We start from the raw sequence: 21365 nt of genomic DNA, 5'->3' as shown, positions 1-21365 counted from the left end.
GTTAAGACAAATTGTCAATGATAGATGAGAAAACGTGAGGACCTGGCCGAAAATAAAATTCTCTGAACGTGGAGACTCTGGACCAATCCGCCAATTTCAAAATGTCTTCCAGTCTGGGGCCAGAAACCGCCAAAGAGGTAGCAGATGCCCCCCTAGCGGAATGTGCCGAGAAAAGAGAAGTGTCCACGCCCGCCAATTCCATGACCCACTTCATCCACCTAGCCAGCGTGGGAGTGGTCACTGGGGCAAAAGGACGCATGGTAGAAAGGAAGAGCTGCAGACTCCTCCCTCCTCCCATTGGAAGCATGGCTACATGCTGGAGGTAACTGGTGAGCTGTTTGTGAGTCGGCCTTATGCTCCTGTAATTTGCCCACTGGCTCCTGGTATCGCCCATACGGCTCAGGTAGGAGAGTGTTAGGTCCCGGGCTACTTGAGAAACCTTGGCGTGGTGTCCGGGCTTAGACATGTTCTACACCGTAGGACATGTTGACTAATCTCTCAATTTTAAAATCAGTTTGAGGGTCTAGTGAGACTGCAGAGTGCACCTGTCCATTGTTTTGTTATATTGTTATATTAATTATGACATCCGCACTTATCTTGTGTAGAAGGTCTATTGTGGTACTTGTGGTTTGCCGCGGGCATCCTCCATTGTATGCATTTTGCTGGGGATTGCCATTAGCAACGGGCCACAAGTGCAGGATTTGCTCCCCTATATATATGCACAACTGCATGTGGGTTTGAGCACCTCCTGCGAATGCCAACCTGTCTTCTTAGTTTGGAAGATATTCCGCCAAAACGATCAACTCCTTGTCTAGGCAGTAGTCCCAGAAGTCCTTCGCCAAACGAGACAAGATGGTGGAACGGGTGACGCCCATGCCGTTGATGTAACGCACCGCCGACACATTGTCCATGCGTAGTTGAAAGCAGGATCTGGCCGTGTCTCTCGTGAAGCTCTTGATCGCGAACGAACAAGCCAACAGTTCCAGCGCATTGATATGGAATCCTGCTTCGGCCTCTGACCAGCCGCCTCCAGTTGTGATCCCCTCGCAGTGAGCTCCCCAGTCCGACAGGCTGGCATCCGAATCCACCACGAAGTCCGGACGATGCCCGAAAATAGCCTTGCCGTTCCAAGCTTGCAAATTGTGGATCCACCAGGACAACTCCTCCTTGGTCTCCACGTCCAGGGAGATCCAATCCGCGTAGGAAGCTCCCGCCCGCAGGTGGGAAATTTTTAGGCGCTGAAGAGCCCGGTAATGGAGTGGGGCCGGGAAAACCGCCTGGATAGATGAGGCCAGCAAACCTATAATCCTTGCTAGTTGACGCAATGGGATCTGGGAAGATGACTTGGCTCTGCACAATTCCTTCCGTATCGACCGAACCTTGGCCAGTGGTAGGCTGAGAGTCCCTGCCGTGGAATCCACCAGAAACCCCAGGAACTCCATCTCGCGAGACGGGGTGAGGCAGGACTTCTCCTGATTGAGGAGGAAACCCAGATCCGACAGGAGATCCATGGTCCAGCGAAGGTGGTTCAGTAACACCGAATGATTCTGGGCCATGATCAGAATGTCGTCCAGATACACGATGAGGCGAACTCCCCGACTGCGCAGCCAGGCCATAGCCGGGCGCATCAGCTTGGTGAAGCACCATGGAGCTGAAGAGAGGCCGAATGGGAGGCACGTAAACCGCCAAATCCTGTCCTTTCAAGAGAAACAGAGAAGGTTCCTGGTCCTCGACAGGGACAGTAAGATAAGCGTCCTTCAGGTCCAACTTGACCATCCAATCGCCCACCTGAAGAAGGTCCCGAAGGAGATGGATGCCCTCCATCTTGAAGTGGCGGTACCTGACGAACGCATTGAGAGCGCGTAAATTGATGACGGGCCGAAGTTGGCCCCCTATCTTCGCCACTAGGAAAATATTGCTGATTATCACAAAAGGGGACATCGGAGCCGGCTCTATGGCTCCCTTGCGGAAAAGATCCGACAACTCTGAGTCCACCAGTATGCAGCTCTCCACCGACAGCACTACAGGGTGTGGAGGCGGAATGGACAGCGGGGAGGACGTAAGCTCGATGTGGAAACCCTCGACCGTGGATAGGACCCATTGGTCTGAGGTGATACGGGACCACGCTGGAGAAAAAAGACATAGTCTGCCCCCTACACAAACATTTAAAGAACTGAAATGAGTTGGTAGACTTACCGTAGGGACGTCTGGAGTTAGGATTCCCTCTGTATCCTCTGGAACACCAGGAACTTCCCCGAGAAGGGAAAAAAGATGACGGCTCCCGTCTGTGCTCCTGGAAGGCGGATCTCTGAGAGAAGGAGCCTCGGCCCGAACCACGGGACTGAAACTGGGCACGGCCGGACAGACGGCCCCTAAAGCTGCCGGCCCTGGTAGAGACCCTACCATGGAAAACCCTCTTCATTGAGTTTTGGGCTTTGTCTAGGGCAGTGAAAGCACCAACAAAACGCCCTAGGTCCTTGATAAAGGACTCGCCAAATAGAAGGCCCTGGGCCTCCTTACCAGCCTCAGTAAGCGCCAGGTTAGATAACTTTGGCTCTATCTTGAAAAGAATGGCTTTTCGCCTCTCGATAGCTAGGGACGTATTCACGTTGCCCGCTATGCAAATGGCCCGTTGCACCCATTCGCGCAGTTCCACAGGATCTACCTGCCTATTCTCGGCCTTCGCCACCTCCACCAAGTCAAACAATTTAGCTAATGGCCCGAAGATGTCAAGGAGCTTGTCCTGACAAGATCTTAACGCTGACTCCAGACCCCTACGCGGGTTCCATCCAGATTTTGCGAGGAACTGCATCATTTTGGGGTCTATAGCTGGAGTCTCGCAACACCTTATTGGGGATGACAGGTCTGGGGCATTCCGCCCTAAGCTTATTGCGAGCCTCTTTGGAAAGAGGGCAGCGCACTCGAGATTCCAAATATTTGGAAACGTGCTCCAACGGCAACCACTCTGCAGAACGGGGATGGTGGAGCGAATCCGGGTCAAACAAGGGTTCCCCGGAGGGATCCGTCAAAGATGCAGGCATGACCTCTGCAGCCGACATTTGGGAGCTACACCCGGGTAGGGGGTTATTATCCATGACCCCAGAGGGGTCCTCCTCTGCCTCCTCAAAGGCGTCCTCCATAGCCTCCTCATCGGATCCGACCTCAGAGTCGGAACCCAAATCCTGCTGTGCTCTAGCACATTTCCAATTGCGCGTGCGTTCTGCCTGACGCGTACAGGCTCTTTTGCGCGGACCTAGCGCGCCAACATTGGTGGAAACATCGTCACCAGTCATGCGTTTTCTGGAGGCTGATGGCCCTGGCCCGGCTGGTTTAGAAACCGTAGCGGGCTGTGGAGTAGGAGAGGCAGCTGGATGGGTAGCAAGGGCCTGGGCAATGGACTGGGATATGACCGAGGTTATTGATCCCATAGCCGCAGCAATAGCATTAGACAATGAAGTTTGAAAGGCCAGGGAATGATCCGCAGGGGCCATAACTATCTGACAATCCTCCCCAAAAGGGGTTAATTCAACCTGAGGCATATCTTCCTCAACTGGGCCCTGCCCACTGTGAGCTGCATTAAGCATAATGTGATCTGCCACAGCCTGCCTCTAATACTACTGCAGGTAATGTAAGGGTTAACCCCAATAATCTAGGTGAAGCCGCACGTAGCAAAACTATCCTATGGACTCCACTGGTAAGAGGATTTTCCCCAGCCAGGGAGTAAAAAACTAGAATGGGGACAGTGAAAACCTGTAAAAGAACGAGTCGGAGGACAGAGCAGAGACCGCCGAGACTCCGGAGCGCCGCACTGAACACCGGAAACGGAAGTGCCCGAGATCTCGGGCGGAGCGAAGCACAGCAGGCAAGACGGCCGGCGGCGAGATCAGAGGTGAGCCGTGGCGGGAACAAGCAGCAGAGAGGGGGGGGGGGGGAACCAAGGGGAAGCGAGTGGAATAACCCTATAGGGGAAAAAAGGAATACAACCAGTCACATAAAAGGTTCCCCTGAAAAAAAACAGGGTCACCAGAGATGTGCCTAAGGAGTAAAACAGGCACAAGGTAAACAGGGAGAACCCAGTAGAAAAACCTGTAAAAACAACAGAATATCAAAACCCCAAAAAAGGGAAAACTACATAAAATAACAGTCAATCAGATATAGATCACAGGTACTTATCTCTGCGGTCAGCAGCAAAGAAAGAGGAGGTTTTGCAGGCGGAGTTGCCTGTTATACTGGGACTATGGGGAGGGGCTGATCACATGTTTCAATATTTTTCTTTGCTGCTATTGGTCAGAGTAAAGAAGGAGAATAGCAATACGAGCCTCCGGGTCTTGTAATAAAATCTATATGTAGTGAGCTCCCTCTAGTGGTGACTGTATAATCTGTATGTAGTGAGCTCTCTCTAGTGGTGGCTATATAATCTGTATGTAGTGAGCTCCCTCTAGTGGTGACTGTATAATCTGTATGTAGTAAGCTCCCTCTAGTAGTGGCTTTATAATCTGTATGTAGTGAGCTCTCCCTAGTGGTGGCTGTATAATCTGTATGTAGTGAGCTCCCTCTAGTGGTGGCTGTATAATCTGTATGTAGTGAGCTCCCTCTAGTGGTGGCTGTATATTCTGTATGTAGTGAGCTCCCTCTAGTGGTGGCTGTATAATCTGTATGTAGTGAGCTCCCTCTAGTGGTGGCTGTATAATCTGTATGTAGTGATCTCCCTCTAGTGGTGGCTGTATATTCTGTATGTAGTGAGCTCCCTCTAGTGGTGGCTGTATAATCTGTATGTAGTGAGCTCCCCCTATTGGTGGCTGTATAATCTGTATGTAGTGAGCTCCCCCTAGTGGTGGCTGTATAATCTGTATGTAGTGACCTCCCTCTAGTGGTGGCTGTATCATCTGTATGTAGTGAGCTCCCTCTAGTGGTGGCTGTAGGTAACAAAATCTTATCTAACAGTCTCCGGGAGTTGGAGTGATGTATACAGAGCAGCATTAGGCTGCTTTCACAGTCAGTGTTTGGTCAGTGATTTCCATCAGTTATTGTGATCCAAAACCAGGAGTGGAGCCTATAAAGCAATGAGGTATTATAGAAAGATCCGCACCTGGTTTTGGCGTAGGATCACTGAGACCAAACACTGACCGTGTGAAAGCAGCCCAAGGGCTCATACACATGGCTGTGTGTTGGCCGCAAATTGCGGTCCGCGGACCCATTCACTTGCATTCAACTGTCCACACAGCAAATAAAAGCAGCGCATGCACTACTTTTTTGCGGTGCGGAGGCACGGACAGAAACCCCACAGAGGCACTCCGTAGTGCTTCCAATCTGTGCCTCCGTTCCCCACATCTCCCGGATTGCAGACCCATTCAAGTGAATGGGTCAGCATCCATGGGGCACACGGCTGGTGCCCGTGTATTATTGACCCACTGTTCGCGGAGCTGGGCAACTGCGGTGTGCATGAGCCCTTATTCCAAGAATGTCGGAGATGTTGACGTCTAATGAATGTTACATGACCAAAAAAAACACAAAACCATTTTTTATTAAAACCCCACATGATCTCATTAGAGCTTTATTTAATTAGATAGTTACACGTTTACATTAGATAATACATATAATATTATTATTAACATTGAGCAGTCGTGGTGGATCCTACGCTGTAAGACCAGAAGAAGCGAGGCCGTCACCTGCTGTAATACATAGTGTGGAGAACACATGATTCAGCCGGGGCCCGTCTGTGGAAGCAGCAGCGCCACCTAGTGGAGGATGGTAAGACAGCGCTACACTGGGGTAACCACAGCGGGGTCCATGATGCGGCCGTCCCTTTAGTCACTGCTGCTCGGCCCGAGGTGTTGACTTATGGAGAACAAATTTTTCTGTATGATCGACATTTATAAAAAAAACATAAGACCTCAATCCCCGTATAACAAGAAGTCCTGCAATTTTCTAATATGCCTTCTGGCCCTTACAAGTTATAAGAGTTCTGCTTGCAGTCAGTGAAAGGGAACTTTTCAAATTTAACAAGTAGAACGTGACAAAAAGTAAACCAGCCAAGAAGCGACATCACAGCGGCTGCGCACCTTCATGCTGGCCAATAGGAAATTATTAATGCCGCATAAAACACGATGATCCGAGGGTGCCGGTTTTTCAGGCGTTTAACCATAGATGTCACTATAGGAAGAAAATTAAGCATGTGACCCCAATATATACCACCCCAAAAACGTGCGAATTTCACGCAGAGGAAGAAAGAGGTTCCCACACCCATGCGGGTGGGGGGAAGGGGGGCAATGGGGGTGCCTCTGCCCATCTCATTTAAAGGGCAACATTAATAAATCTCCACTATTTGCATCCAGAGGTGGAAAACCTGCACATACCCAAATGCATTCACAGCTGGGGGTTTGTTACAATAGCATCCAGTTTATAAAATCCTCCGATTTTCACAATGCTGACATTCATTAACAGCAAGCAGAGCTCTTAGAGATCTGAAGCTCTGAGCCCATTAGAAAGCTGCAGAACTTCCCATCACACAGAGATTTAGTTCCATAACCCCGGAGACCCCCTGTAGTTCACGTGTCCACGTCATAAAGTCTCTGCGCAGTCGGGTCAGTAAAGTGCGGGTACATTCATAGAAGACGTTACGGAAGCTTTCCTCATCGAGACCCCGAGAGCCATTCAGCAAAGTACTTCTCCATGGTCGTGCGGGATTTCCAGTTCCCCATATTGACGGTCGGGATGATTTTCTGAGGTTTTATAAACTGCACAAATCTCTTCATCTCGGAGAAGCTGCTGTGTTCGCTGTAGGGGATCCCTGAGACGAGAAGCAGAAGATCAGAGACAGCAGAACCAGGACAGAGACAGACCCACCACAGGCACGACACATACCATAGAGGGTCACTTTTCCTCGAATGTCCGGCCGGATATCGGCCACTGAACCGCAGCCCGCAGAATACGTCCATCCCGTCGGCTTGAAGGCCAAGATGCGGTCGTATCTTCCAGAGAACTTGTTGAGGTGGGCGTTCAGACCCTGCAAGAAGACATGACGCATATACCTAGGTAACACAATGGGGGTCATTCACCAAGGTATTATGTGCAAGGTAAAGTGTAACTACAAGAAAAACCAACATGGCCACCACTGCAGCCTCCAAAAGGGTTGGCTCTTCTGGTTTCCCCAGATTCCTGAACAGCATTTTGCAGAAAAGGCAGCGTTGCCATCGAGGAACGCCATCCGTACAGCGGAGGATAAATCCCCGACACCTTACCTTAAAATTAACCTGCATCATGGGGAGGACGTGCAGCGCGGTGCTGTGCCAGTCTGTGGTCACCAGTGCACGGATCTCATCGGACTCCAGACACTGCATGGTTTTATATTTGTCTTGGGACATGCAAACCTTACAGCCCAAAACATCAGCGATCGCTGCAAACAAGTGGCAAATAAACACAATGAACGGCGGTATTTTCGCAGTTTACATAATTCATCTACTGTACCGATCCTGTGTACATACACCCCTCCCCCATTATAACTGGAAGACCTGTAAGGGGGGTGTACGATACAGATAAATGAAGCACACCATCCAGCAGTCTCCTGATGAAGGGATAGAGGACTAGAAGCAGAGTCTGGAGTGAGGAGGGCGAGCAGAGGAGGTGGCCCCATAGTCCGAGCTATGGTTCGTCAGCTGCTGCCGGTCACAGGTTCTGCTGCACAAGTGTCCCCGGCAGGGATCCGCTCCTGCACCATAGAGGCAGCAGTGAGACATGCTGCTTGTATGTATGAGGCCATATTAGGGGGAGGGGTCCACTTTATATAGGATTTGTAAAATAACGCAAGATGAACATATGCTTTAACCCGAAACAATTACCCAAGAACACTCTCTCCTTTCCTACAGAGTATGTGCCGCAAACCACCAACGTTCGCGGATGTAGAGTCATCATCTCAAACGCAGCATTCACAGCAAACTGCACCGCTTCCTGCTGCGGGGGGAAGGTGTACTCCGGACTGCAGTACCTGCAAGAGAAAATACACAGCCGACGGTGTAAAGAAAGCCGGGAGAGCAAGAATATCACATAGATCCACCTGCAGCGATTATGTGTTCTGTACACATTCCTGTATTATACTCCAGAGCTGCACTCACTATTCTGCTGGTGCAGTCACTGTGTACATACATTACTTATCCTGTACTGATCCTGAGTTACATCCTGTATTATACTCCAGAGCTGCACTCACTATTCTGCTGGTGCAGTCACTGTGTACATACATTACTTATCCTGTACTGATCCTGAGTTACATCCTGTATTATACTCCAGAGCTGCACTCACTATTCTGCTGGTGCAGTCACTGAGTACATACATTACTTATCCTGTACTTATCCTGAGTTACATCCTGTATTATACTCCAGAGCTGCACTCACTATTCTGCTGGTGCAGTCACTGTGTACATACATTACTTATCCTATACTGACCCTGAGTTACATCCTGTATTATACTCCAGAGCTGCACTCACTATTCTGCTGGTGCAGTTACTGTGTACATACATTACTTATCCTGTACTGATCCTGAGTTACATCCTGTATTGTACTCCAGAGCTGCACTCACTATTCTGCTGGTGCAGTCACTGTGTACATACATTACTTATCCTGTACTGATCCTGAGTTACATCCTGTATTATACTCCAGAGCTGCACTCACTATTCTGCTGGTGCAGTCACTGTGTACATACATTACTTATCCTGTACTGATCCTGAGTTACATCCTATATTATCCTCCAGAGCTGCACTCACTATTCTGCTGGTGCAGTCACTGTGTACATACATTACTTATCCTGTACTGATCCTGGGTTTTATCCTGTATTATACTCCAGAGCTGCACTCACTATTCTGCTGGTGCAGTCACTGTGTACATACCTTACTTATCCTGTACTGATCCTGAGTTACATCCTGTATTATACTCCAGAGCTGCACTCACGATTCTGCTGGCGGAGTCACTGTGTACATACATTACTGATCCTGAGTTACATCCTGTACTATACTCCAGAGCTGCACTCCCTATTCTGCTGGTGCAGTCACTGTGCACATACATGAGGAGTTTTCTGCCCCCCCTCCCCCGCCTACAGCCAGTATATTATTTGGGAGGTGGGGGGGGGGTCTCTCAGGCCAATGATCTTACGTGGTGTCCAGGTACAGGGTGTGGATCTTACGGCCAAGCAGCGCTGGATACCTCTCCATTGAGGGCTCTGCGCGGAAGTCTCCTGTGTGTAATATCGAGGTCCCATTGGGGAGGATGAAGAGCAGCAGAACCGCCCCGGGGCAGCTAAAAGGTGACAGCAAAGGTTAAACATGAGCCAAGCGAAGAAAAGCGCGAAAAGCAGGGGTCTATCCCGCTATGAGCTGCCGCCTGCGTTTCTCTCCTGTGCTCAGTGCTGCACGCTCTCCATAACATGCCGGAATACAGTAAGGGCTCTTTCACACGAGCGGATGCCGTGCGGTTAATCCGCTGCGTGAAAGAGAGCCAAGCCCCGCTCCGGACAGCAGAGACACGGAGCAGTCACATGGCTGATAACGCTCTGCGCCTCTCTCATCTTTTTACTACATAATCACAGCGAGATAAAGTGGTCACCGTGTCACAGAGGCGCGGAGCGTTATCCACCATGTCCGGGACGGGGCTTGGCTCTCTGTCACACAGCGGATTCCACCCACGGGATCCACTCGTGTGAAAGAGCCCTAACTGTGCCCCATAATCTGTATAGGATCCTATGCTGTAATGTCAAGAATACTTCTCACAGCTGAGGGTATGCTGCAATTGTATCCGGTCTACACAATCATCTGAAGTCAATTATTAGCAGCACAGATCTGTCACAATGTATCAGTGCAGGTAACATGTATCAGTCTGGAGGCCAGGCTGTGTCCATCACATAGGATTGTCTAGACTGGATACAACTGTAACAAACCTCCAGCTGTGAGCAGTAAGTCAGGACAGGATTTCAGCCTCCCGACAAAGAATGTTCCTATTCACTGACTGTAAGGCCCCTTTCACACGGGCGAGTATTCCGCGCGGATGCGATGCGTGAGGTGAACGCATTGCACCCGCACTGAATACCGACCCATTCATTTCTATGGGGCTGTTCACATGAGCGGTGATTTTCACGCATCACTTGTGCGTTGCGTGAAAATCGCAGCATGCTCTATATTCTGCGTTTTTCACGCAACGCAGGCACCATAGCAGTGAATGGGGCCGCGTGAAAATCGCAAGCAAGTGCGGATGCGGTGCGATTTTCACGCACGGTTGCTAGGAGACGATCGGGATGGAGACCCGATCATTATTATTTTCCCTTATAACATGGTTATAAGGGAAAATAATAGCATTCTGAATACAGAATGCATAGTAAAACAGCGCTGGAGGGGTTAAAAAATTTTTAAAATAATTTAACTCACCTTAATCCACTTGATCGCGCTGCCCGGCATCTCCTTCTGTCTCCTTTACTGAACAGGACCTGTGGTGAGCATTCATTACAGGAACAGGACCTGTGGTGACGTCACTCCGGTCATCACATGATCCATCACATGATCTTTTACCATGGTGATGGATCATGTGATGACCGGAGTGACGTCACCACAGGTCCTTTACCTGTAATTAATGCTCACCACAGGTCCTGTTCAGCAAAGGAGACAGAAGGAGATGCCGGGCAGCGCGATCAAGTGGACTAAGGTGAGTAAAAAAAAAAAATTTAACCCCTCCAGCGCTATTGTACTATGTATTCTGTATTCAGAATGCTATTATTAATAAATAATACAATCTACAGAACACCGATCCCAAGCCCGAATTTCTGTGAAGAAGTTCGGGTACCAAACACGCGCAATTTTTCTCACGCGAGTGCGAAACGCATTACAATGTTTTGCACTCGCGCGGAAAAATCGCGGGTGTTCCCGTAACGCACCCGCACCTTTTCCCGCAACGCCCGTGTGAAAGAGGCCTAAGAAGATCTATTGAAAATGGTGTCTTATTACAATCTGACTAAAAAAGGTTCAACCCCCTGAACGCGAAAAGAGCGGATACGTACTGGTTGGCGTCCAGCAGCACCACCTTGACGCCGTCCACGGTGCACTCCATGTACATGGGCAGGCAGGTAATGAACTCCTTCTCTACTCGCAGCTTACTCTGCACCAGGTTCCCCGTGATCTGAAAGACAAGAGCAGAGACTGCATGTATGACACACGCATGAAAGGCGCACAACTGCATGTATGACACACGCATGAAAGGCGCACAACTGCACGGTCCAAGTATGACGTGAACAGGCTCCTAATCACGGGCAGTTCTGCAGCTTCACAACAGGCTCGGTGTTCCCAAGATCTCTGCGCTGGAACACTGTAACAAGCAGGACAGAGCGCATCTATTCACTGACAGAAAGCAGAGACCTGTAGACTAGGTCTACACAACCATCGCAGTCTATGGGGCTATTCACACGTCTTATTTTTGGCTGTTTTCACAGCAAGACTGATCCCAGTGAAAATCAATGGGACAGGAGTGCACCCGTCTAACAGCCGTGAGAAACAGGTGCACTGGGGAAAAACGGACGGGATAAGGCTGGGGGCCACTACGAATGCTGGGGGCCACAATGAAAATCATCCACTTTTAAAGGCAGCTAAAAACGGACAGAAAATTGATGCAAAAATGGCCACAAAAAGCTAAAATGGTGTCTGTTTTTAGGACCTTTTTTCAGTAGTGTGAATGACGCCTTAATATGGCAAGAAACTGGAACCGCTGGGCGAGAGACTGTTCATTGTAATCTGATTAAGCTTTAGTTACAGCGGGCAGGTCCTTTAACCCCTCAGTGCCCGCTACTATGCAGGAGTAGCTGAGCGGCTCCTGCTTGATGGGGATACTCTGCAGGCCTGGGGCCATGTCAAGACATCAGCACCTGCCATCTCATTTGTGGGCTACAGATGGGAGACAGAGGGAACTCCCTCCCTCTAAGCCACTTAGACGCAGCGGTCGCTATTGACTGCAGCATCTAAGGGCTAGACTAATGCTTCTGCCTGTCCGGGCCATGAGAGCCAAGGCCCTGCTCTCCACAGGAGACTCGTGCAGCGCTCAGACTAGGGGCATTGGTGGTCACTACCAGTTAAAATATCAGAATGAACAGAAGCGCCTTGTTTGTACCTTGCTGCAATAAATTGGAAAGCGGAATTTCTTGGTGAGACCGCCATAGTGATCCGAGTGAAAGTGGGTGAGGAAATACGCAGAGCAGCCTTCTATTTCACCGTACTGGAACGCGTCCACTGTAAAACCGGTGCCTATAGGACGACCAGAGGGAAATCAGCATTAGTACAGAGAACTATGGGATCTGAGAACGCTTATCTACCAAACGTTAGGTCCGGATCATCATCAGAACTAAACCTTTGTCACGGCCGGGGGCAGAAAATGGAGGTTGCGTGAAATGCTAATTGGCCATCCGAGTGCTTGGCTGTAATCATGGGTGGGAAGCCACGGCCTTAAAGGGGATCTCCGGGCCTGCACCTAAAAAGCCTTTCCGCTGATCTCAAGAAAAGACACTTTCAGGCACATTTACTACAGTCCCTGCGCCTGTTTTCAGGAGTAAAAAACACGTCTCAGACGGTCTATCTTTAAGTCTCATTTACCCACTGATTTTGCACCTTAATTAGGAGCCTTGGGCCTCATGCACACAAACGGATTTTCTTTCCATATCCGTTCAGGGTTTTTTTTGTGAACCATATACAGAACCATTTCAATGGGTCCACAAAAAAAAAAAAAAAAACAAACATGGAAGTTACTCTGTGCATTCCGTTTCCATATTTCCGTTCCGCAAAAAATTAGATCATGTCCTATTATTGTCCACATTAAAGACAAGGATAGGATGTTCTATTAGGGGCCAGCTGTTCCATTCAGCAAAAAACGGAACGCACACGGACGTCATCTGTATTTGTTGTGGATCTGTTTTTTTTGCGCACCGCAAAATACATACGGTCGTGTGCATGAGCCCTTATTTATTCCCCAATTCCTGGATTTTTCCCCCGTCTGTTTTAAGAGGGAACTTGCACAATTTTTTGCACCGACAGCTGTAACTTTTTTCCTCTGGTCATTTGTGCGGTTTTTTTTCCATGCGCAAACCAATGAGACCAGTCTTGGTGAATATGAACCCGTCTTACAAGAAAACGACCACTAGAGGTCAGACTTAACCAAATACGATTAAGCTGATTTATTAAGGGATTATTTAAAGACAGAGGTTTTCAAGTGCTCCAGACTTTTTTTTACTCCTTAGGCCTCATGCACACGACCGTTGTGCAGCCATTCCGTGCATTGGGGACCGCAAATTCACGGGCAACATCCAGGCGACGGCCAGGACGGATCGAGACCTATTCAACTTGAATGGGTATATGATCCGTCTGCACCGCAAAAAAATAGAATGCTCTATTTTTTTGCGGTGCGGAGACATGGACAGAAACACCACGGAAGCTCTCCGTAGTGCTTCCGATCCGTGCTTTTGTTCCGCACCCGTGATGCGGGGTGCACACAGCCGGTGCCCGTGTATTGCAGACCCACTGTATGCGGGCCGCAATACAGCAACAGCCGCGTGCATGAGGCCTTAAAAAGACGGCGAGCTTAAGGTCTCTTTCACACGAACGATACAGATCGGCTCCAGATGCGTTCAGTGAAACTCGCACCATTTTGCAAGCAAGTTCAGTCCGTTTAGTCTGTGCGGGTGCAATGCGTTTTGATGCGTTTTTCACAAACAACATCTCTTGGCAACCATCAGTGAAAAACGCATCGCATGCGGACTTGGTTCCCGAAACCATGCGTTTTTTACTGAAGCCCCATTCACTTCTATGGGGCCAGGGCTGTGTGAAAAACGCAGAATATAGAGCATGATGCGTTTTTCACACGGCTCAGATGCCGACCCATTCACTGTCCGCATCCATTGCTCTGTTCCATGGCCCCAACAAAAAAAATAGAACATGTCCTATTCTTGTCCGTTTTGCAAGACAACAACAGGTATTTCTATTATTGGTAACCCGTTCTGCAAATTGTGGAACGCATATGGGCGGCATCCGTGTTTTGCAGATCCGCAATTAGTGGACTGCAAAACGCGGCACTGTCGTGTGCATGAGGCCTTAACCAGAGGAATTCCCTGTCCGCTCAGCCCCTTGCTTCTGGTCTAGAGGCAGATGATTCTAGTGTTGGGCGACTTGTGTTTTCCAGTTCGGCGTACAGGTTCAGATCAACTAAGAATCCAGTTATGGATTATGTTACCACGGACCATAACGGAATTCTATGGCGGCGTGCACCACAGAAACCTATAAGAGGCATTCCGTATGGCCAGCATAGACTACTATTATGAAGGAATGAAGTATGGAATGCCTCTTCTAGGCTTCCGTGGTGCACGCCGTCGTAGAATTCCGTTATGGCCTGTGGTAGCGGAATCCATAATGGAATTCTTAGAAAACCCAAACCTTGTACCACGAACTTGAAAAACAAGTTCGCTCATCCCAACTCGACACATAAGGCCGAATGCACACGGCCGTGTTCCGCAGCCGGGAGCGGTCCGTGGTATGCCGGGCTGGATTCCTGTTCAGAGCAGGAGCGCACGGCGTCATTGGTTGCTATGACGCCGTGCGCTTCATGCCGCCGCTGCTGTACAGTAAGACACTCGTATAGTGTATTACTGTAGGCTTCGGCCTAAGAGGAATGTTACTGCATAGTATGTATAACAGAACACAACGTAAAGGGCAAACAGCAAAAACCAGCAGGTGTCAACGAAGGCAAAATCCGGAACATGCAGTTTTTAGTTTTTTTTTACTTTGAACCTATCAGCTCTATTCACACACCGCAGGGACAGTATGTGCAGTTCTCATGTAAATACACCCCTAGTAAAACCTACAGCAAAAAAAATTATAAAATATAATAATAATAGACGCAGCACCACAGGGTGAGCGGAGACACTGACCTGGGATCTTCTTGTAGAAGGGGCACTGCTTCTTCCCCCTCCCCCCCTCCTCGGTGGTAGTGTTCTGCCTAAACCTCTTTCCACCTCTTCTCTGGGTTCCTGAAGCCGCCGGCACTGGGACCCCACTAACATTTTCCACAACTCCACCGTAATCGCCAAGAGAACCAGTTGCCTTCCTCTTCTGGGCTGGTCTCACGTTCTGCGAGGACACGGCAATGGACGTCTGGGTTTTTAAAGGCACCTGTTCCTCAGTCTTTTTGGTCAATGCTTTAGGTTTTAACCCAAAGAAAACCCCAATGTCCATTTGCTTCATGGCTTTGGCCGAGGATGTCATCGCCTGAGAGGCCTGTGACAGTCCTTCCTGGAGATGTGCTGCAGGCCGCTCAGCCTTTACTGGGTGCTGCAGGTGGGGGAGCAACACATGGAGGGATGAGGCTGCGTCTCCTTCTGTCTTAATATGAGGTAGAAGGAGCCGATTATTGGGGCCGTGGTCATGGATATCTGAGGCAGCGGTGCCGCACCCAGACCAATAATCAGCACCCAGCAGCAGCTCTTCTCCTCCGGGCCGAGTCCACTCACAGGTGCCGCCACTGCTAATATTGCACGGAGAGGGGGTTTCTACTGCTTCATTCTTATGTGGAGGTGACCTTCTGGGATGGGGTGACCTTCCTGGGATTGTCAGGTCGCCCTCCTCTTCACTGAACAGCTCCTCACCACTGACCAGTGGAGAAAAGGAGATGGTCCTGTCACACTTGTCTTCGTCTTGCTGGGGCAGAGGGGGACTCTTAGCGGCAGTGACCTGGATGGAGGTTTCTTGGGATAAGGAGTCCTGAGAGGCTTTGGATGGTGAGGAGAGCCAGACCTCCAGCGGCGTCCTCCTCACCGACTCCTGGGAGCTGGCGGGGGACTGCGACTTGGGCGACTTCAGCTTTGTGTTCTTCTTACTGGTTGAGGTGTTGGATTTTGCTGGACTCAAACCGCTGAAAATAAGTAAAGCAGGATCTGGGGTACGAGGTGGAGAAAGCGGGGGCAGATCCAGGGCCCGGCTCTGTGCCAGAAGGAAATGGGAGAATCGCTTGTAGTGAGACGGGAGAGTCGAGCGGCAGCGCGCACCGTCCGGACATTCTGCAAAAATACCAGAGAAATCAGGAGCAGCAATGTGTTACCCCCAAATCTAGGCCTAATGCGCTCCTGTGCACCCCACCCCCAAAAAAAAAAAAAACTAACATTTTTTTTTATTAGAATAGGCCCCTATGGGAAGGATCGCTCAGTGACAACCACAGATCACCAGGGAAAATGGAGATCACAGTTGTCACCAGTTCAGCACGTAGACTGTTACTAAGCAGCCACCCAGACCGCTTCCGACACCGGCCGGACTCACGGCGTTCATACTGACGCCCTATTCTTCAGTCAGATGATCATCGGGGGAAGGTACAAGGCACAGAGTAATAACCCTCCTCTCAGTATTTATGAGGAGTATTTTCACAGACTGAGAACATAAGACGCTCAGCTGCTGTGTTTTTAGTGTCACCATTTTGGGGTAGATATAACTTATTAACTTTTTATTACTTTTTTGGGGTGGTAACGGATATAAAAGCAGTTCTACCATTTTTTTTGTACTTTCAAATCTACAGCGTTCACTGTGCGGCATAACTAGTGTGTTCCCTTTATTCTGGAGGTCAGTAGATCACAGCGATACCAAATATGGATAGTTTTATGGTTTTTTTTTTTGTTTTTGTTTTACTACTTTTGCACAATAATAGCGCGTCTCGTTATTTCGCCACATTCCATGATCCAGAACGTAGTCCCTTATGGGGCTTGTTTACTGCGGGGTGTATGTTTTATTGGTACCTATTTTTGGGGGGTACATGAAATTTATTGATTTAACTTATATTATATTTTAGGATGGGGTCAATCGGAAAAAAATTAACTGTATTTGCTGTTCTTTCTTAGGCTGTTAACCGGGCAGTTTTACTAATATGTTAACTTTATTACACAGGTTGCAGCAAACACGGTGAGATTATTTTTTTATGGGAAAATGGTTTTTGTTTTTTTAAATTTTATCAACGTAGAACTATTATTTTTAAGCCCCACTTTTATAATGAACTGGTGCGTCTTGTATAGCGATGCCTTTTAGCCTAGCACTGCGCCTGCTGCGCGGTCTAATAGACACTCCTGTTAGGCCCCTAATGGTGGCAGAGGGAGCCCTTACTCTGATGCCGGCGGTTACAGCGGACGCCGGACATTCCCACGGTGGCCTAGAGCGCTTTATCAGCGCAGTCTGTGAGGCCTCCTCAGTTTCTGCCACCGATGCCAGGATTAAGGCTAGGTCTACACGACGACATTTGTCGCGCAACATTTTGTTGCACCAATGTCGCGCGACAATTTTTATAATGGCAGTCTATGGTGTCGCACTGCAACATGCGACATGCTGCAACTGCGACGCAACAGTCGCAGAAAAATCCATCTCTGTTGCGTCGCAGCATGTTGCATGTTGCAGTGCGACACCATAGACTGCCATTATAAAAATTGTCGCGCGACATTAGTGCAACAAAATGTTGCGCGACAAATGTCGTCGTGTAGACCTAGCCTAATGGGACTGAAAAGGCTCCACAAGCTGCGCTGATCCAGCGCATAGTAATACGCATGAGACTTTTTGTAAAGCGTAAAATTTCCAGGAGGTGCCAAAAAGTAAGTCCAGGCAAACCCCTGTAGGCATCCGAGAAGGCGAAGCTGAGGGGCAGCCGGCAGTGTCCTGACAGCGGACTGACCCACCCAGGAGCTCGCTGCCAGGAGGACAGACATCAGAGCATTTCTAAAGGTCCGGCACAAGGGACAAAACATCCCATGGACATGCAGAAACCCCTCCCGGGCTCTGTTTACACTGACGTGAAGATTTCACGGCCCTTTACAGGCAGAATCGCGCGATCTGTCAGAAAACTATTTCCCAGTGTGAACCGATTCTTGGCTTTGTCTAGGGCTGAGATTTTTTGGTCGCACCCCCTAGAGTTAATATGGGAAAGGGTGGCTGCTGTACCTGTCTGTGCGGTTGGCGGTGCGTCCAAGCATTCGCTCACGTGCCATCGCGGTGTCTGCACCAGTAATATGGAGAACGGCATCTGGCAGCTGGGGCAATGGCCGCTGTTCCTGTTTTGAGGGGTGACGGGGCTCGGGGTGTTCGCGGTTTCAGCTTGGTTTCTTTTCGGTGTGGACAGTTGGGGGGCAGTGGGGGCCCGGACCTGGTTCGTCTTCCTTTGTGCACTTCTCTTCTTACTATCCCGGGATTTTCTCGCCTGTTCCTGACATCCTGCTTCCTCCGCGTTCCGATCTCTGCGTTTCCGGATGGATTTATAACCCCAGATCTCATCCTCATTGTCGGACATTGCTTCTCACTAAAGAAAATGAGAAGAAAAAAAAGTTCAGGATGAAAAGCGACGCAAGAGAAGCGGCAGAATCGCAAATGGGGATCAACTGCACCCAGAGGGTGATGCCCAGTACAGGAAATAGTCTCATACAGACCTGACAGCTGAGGGGCTGTTACAGTGTATCAGTCTACACTCCAGCATGCTCCACTCGCTTCTATGGGAGTTCTGAGAACAATGGAGCAGGGGTGTCTGCTGGGAGTTGTAGTTTCACAACAGCTGACCCCCGGACTAGACAATCCTCTGTCAGGTAAGTGCAGCAGCAGCACAAATCTCTCTGCTGTTTGTTACAGTGTATCAGTCTGGAGTTCAGGCTGTTTAGGCCTGATCCTCATGACCGTGCCCAGTCCGGCAAAACGCGGCCCGTAAGTCGCCTGCATCTGCCACACAGTACGTTCCTATGTGATGAAGGGTCCATTGTGCACACGATGATGTGAGTGCCGCCATCAGACACTGTGGTGCGGTCAGCGGGTCCGCGGCCAACACACGGGACATGTTCCCCGGACTGGGCACGGTAGTGTGAATGAGGCCTAAGAGCGGATACAGCTGTAACAAACCCTCAGCTGTGGGACGTATAAAGCTACGTTCACACACGTTTTATTTAATCTAGAGCAGGGATTCCCAACCATGGCCTGCTGGGAGTTGTAGTTTCACACCAGCTGGAGGGCTGCAGGTTGGGCCTCCCTGGTCTAGAGCGTCGTCTTCGTTGCGCTGGATCGGCACCAGGCTTATCCCGCGGCCACTCAATAATCCGCGGCTTCTCCATGCAGAATCCATAGACATAAATAGCGCACTTATTTTACACGCCGCAGCGTAACATGAACGCGGAAATTCTCCACAGCACCTGAACGGAGTAGCGGATACTGGACACGGACAAATCCAATAGGTGTGAACGGAAACTTCTGCGCTCCGCCTCGTATTTCTGCCGCAGAGTCGCACCATTTAACGGCGTCAGGACGTGACGGTGCTTCTTTTTCCCGACAATGTCCCGCGCTGCACAAAAGTACACAGGTGGGGGGAGAGGGGGGGGTGGGGGGTTGCTGCGCGGTAAGAATGGTGCCAGAACTCAAAGAGTTAATAGTTTTTTCATCAAGGGAATGAGGAGAAATCTAGGTCCAATCAGCATTTGGGGCGACCGCCGCTGCCTTCTAGGGACAGGTGCACCGGCGGGGGGTTGTCAGACATCCTGACTGCAGATCTTCGGCAGCGTTTCCCCCCCACACCGGCCTTAGCGTCCGCCCAGAGCCGGAAACGCCAAACCCTCAAATCTGTGACGTCTACGCGGCAACATGTGGAATGTGCGCCAAAATCCACATGACCTGTCCGTCATGTAAACCTGGCCCGGGTCACATCTGTGCTGGGGGGGAACCTGGGGGTCACATCTGTGCTGGGGGGGAACCTGGGGGTCACATCTGTGCTGGGGAGGGGGTCCTGGGGGTCACATCTGTGCTGGGGAGGGGGTCCTGGGGGGTCACATCTGAGCTGGGGGGGGGTCCTAGGTGTCAATCTGTGCTGGGGGGGGTCACATCTGTGCTGGGTGGGGGGATCCTGGGGTCACATCTGTGCTGGGTGTCTGTGACATCTGTGCTGGGGGGGGTCCTGGGTGTCACTCGGTGCTGGGGTAGGGGGGGTCCTGGGTGTCACTCGGTCCTGGGTGTCACATCTGTGCTTAGGGGGGGTCCTGGGTGTCACATCGGTGCTGGGTGGGGGGATCCTGGGGTCACATCTGTGCTGGGTGTCTGTGACATCTGTGCTGGGGGGGGTCCTGGGTGTCACTCGGTGCTGGGGTAGGGGGGGGTCCTGGGTGTCACTCGGTGCTGGGGGAGGGGGGGGGGGCCTGGGTGTCACATCTGTGCTTAGGGGGGTCCTGGGTGTCTGTCACATCTGTGCTGGGGGGGTCCTGGGGGTCACATCTGTGCTGGGGGGGGGGGTCCTAGGTGTCACATCTGTGCTGGGGGGGGGTCCTAGGTGTCACATCTGTGCTGGGTGTCTGTGACATCTGTGCTGGGGGGGGGGGGTCCTGGGTGTCACTCGGTGCTGGGGGAGGGGGGGGGGTCCTGGGTGTCACTCTGTGCTGGGGGAGGGGGGTCCTGGGTGTCACTCGGTGCTGGGGGGGTCCTGGGTGTCATTTGGTGCTGGGGGAGGGGGGGTCCTGGGTGTCACATCTGTGCTGGGGGGGGGGGGGGGGGTCCTGGGGGTCACATCTGTCCTGGGGGGGGGGTCCTAGGTGTCACATCTGTGCTGGGTGTCTGTGACATCTGTGCTGGGGGGGGGTCTTGGGTGTCACTCGGTGCTGGGGGAGGGGGGGTCCTGGGTGTCACATCTGTGCTTAGGGGGGGGGGTCCTGGGTGTCACTACGTACGGCAGGTGTGAACACGGCCTTAAGTTATTTTTTTTGGCTGCTGCATGTAAACAACAATGTCCTATTCACTGACAGCAAGCATAGATGGTGAAAATGATTACTATGATTAAACTTTGTTTTTTTAATCCAATTTTCTAACTGCTGTAAATTACAACTTTGGCGCAAACAATGTCACAAAAAAATCGTGGGGGGAAAAAAAATGTCCCCCTGGTTTTAATGATAATTGTTCTAATTCTCCCCCTGTGGCCCCTGCCCCGGGAATTACCGCTCCGCGCCGCGAGGATCCAGTCATCTCCTCGGTCTTTTCCCGGCCATTCTCCCCCGGCCCAGTCCGCACATCCGCCGCCGCACTTTCCTCTCATTTCATCACACCATAAATCTGGAAATACACCCTTTCGTCCATTGAATAAGATGTACTTTCTTTGTCCCAATTTTATTCCAAATTTACCAAACATCAATAATAGTTTTATCAAAGTTTTGTAACCGTGCCGAATCAAGAGTCACGGAAGAGAAACTACGTCTCCGACGTAAATCGTATCAACCCATCCGCAGATTCGCCAAAACAATGAATATAGAACTAGTTTTAACACATAAACATGAATTACGAGAAATGATCCTGAATTTATGTATTAATGTGGATTTTTTCA

The 21365-nt window shown here is 50.3% G+C and overlaps 1 protein-coding gene across 1 annotated transcript; it reads right to left on the bottom strand.

The window, feature by feature from the left end:
• Window positions 1-5522: 5522 nt before the first annotated feature.
• On the bottom strand, window positions 5523-21062 carry DCLRE1A (DNA cross-link repair 1A). Its single transcript, XM_040436349.1, has 10 exons — window positions 20984-21062; window positions 17972-18326; window positions 14935-16059; window positions 12132-12265; window positions 11032-11150; window positions 9141-9284; window positions 7839-7984; window positions 7242-7396; window positions 6865-7006; window positions 5523-6790 (listed from the first exon to the last, which is right to left on the bottom strand). Exons 2-10 carry the CDS (start codon window positions 18315-18317, stop codon window positions 6633-6635), a joined length of 2469 nt encoding a protein of 822 aa, XP_040292283.1. The 5' UTR covers window positions 18318-18326; window positions 20984-21062; the 3' UTR covers window positions 5523-6632.
• Between the last annotated feature and the right edge of the window lie 303 nt (window positions 21063-21365).

The sequence above is a fragment of the Bufo bufo genome, chromosome 6 (assembly GCF_905171765.1).
Source record: "Bufo bufo chromosome 6, aBufBuf1.1, whole genome shotgun sequence".
NCBI lineage: Eukaryota > Metazoa > Chordata > Amphibia > Anura > Bufonidae > Bufo > Bufo bufo.
The sequence above is the reverse complement of the archived record's forward strand: the minus strand, read 5'-3'. Positions and strand labels throughout refer to the sequence as shown.

Excerpts from the sequence above, each read along its gene's own strand:
- DCLRE1A (XM_040436349.1), bottom strand. The coding sequence starts at position 18,317 with ATGTCCGACAATGAGGATGAGATCTGGGGTTATAAATCCATCCGGAAA. Across the intron at positions 9,285-11,031 it reads GTGCTGCTGGACGCCAACCA|CTGCCCCGGGGCGGTTCTGC; the intron begins GTACGTATCCGC and ends GTCACCTTTTAG. Across the intron at positions 6,791-6,864 it reads AGGAAAAGTGACCCTCTATG|GGATCCCCTACAGCGAACAC; the intron begins GTATGTGTCGTG and ends TTCTCGTCTCAG.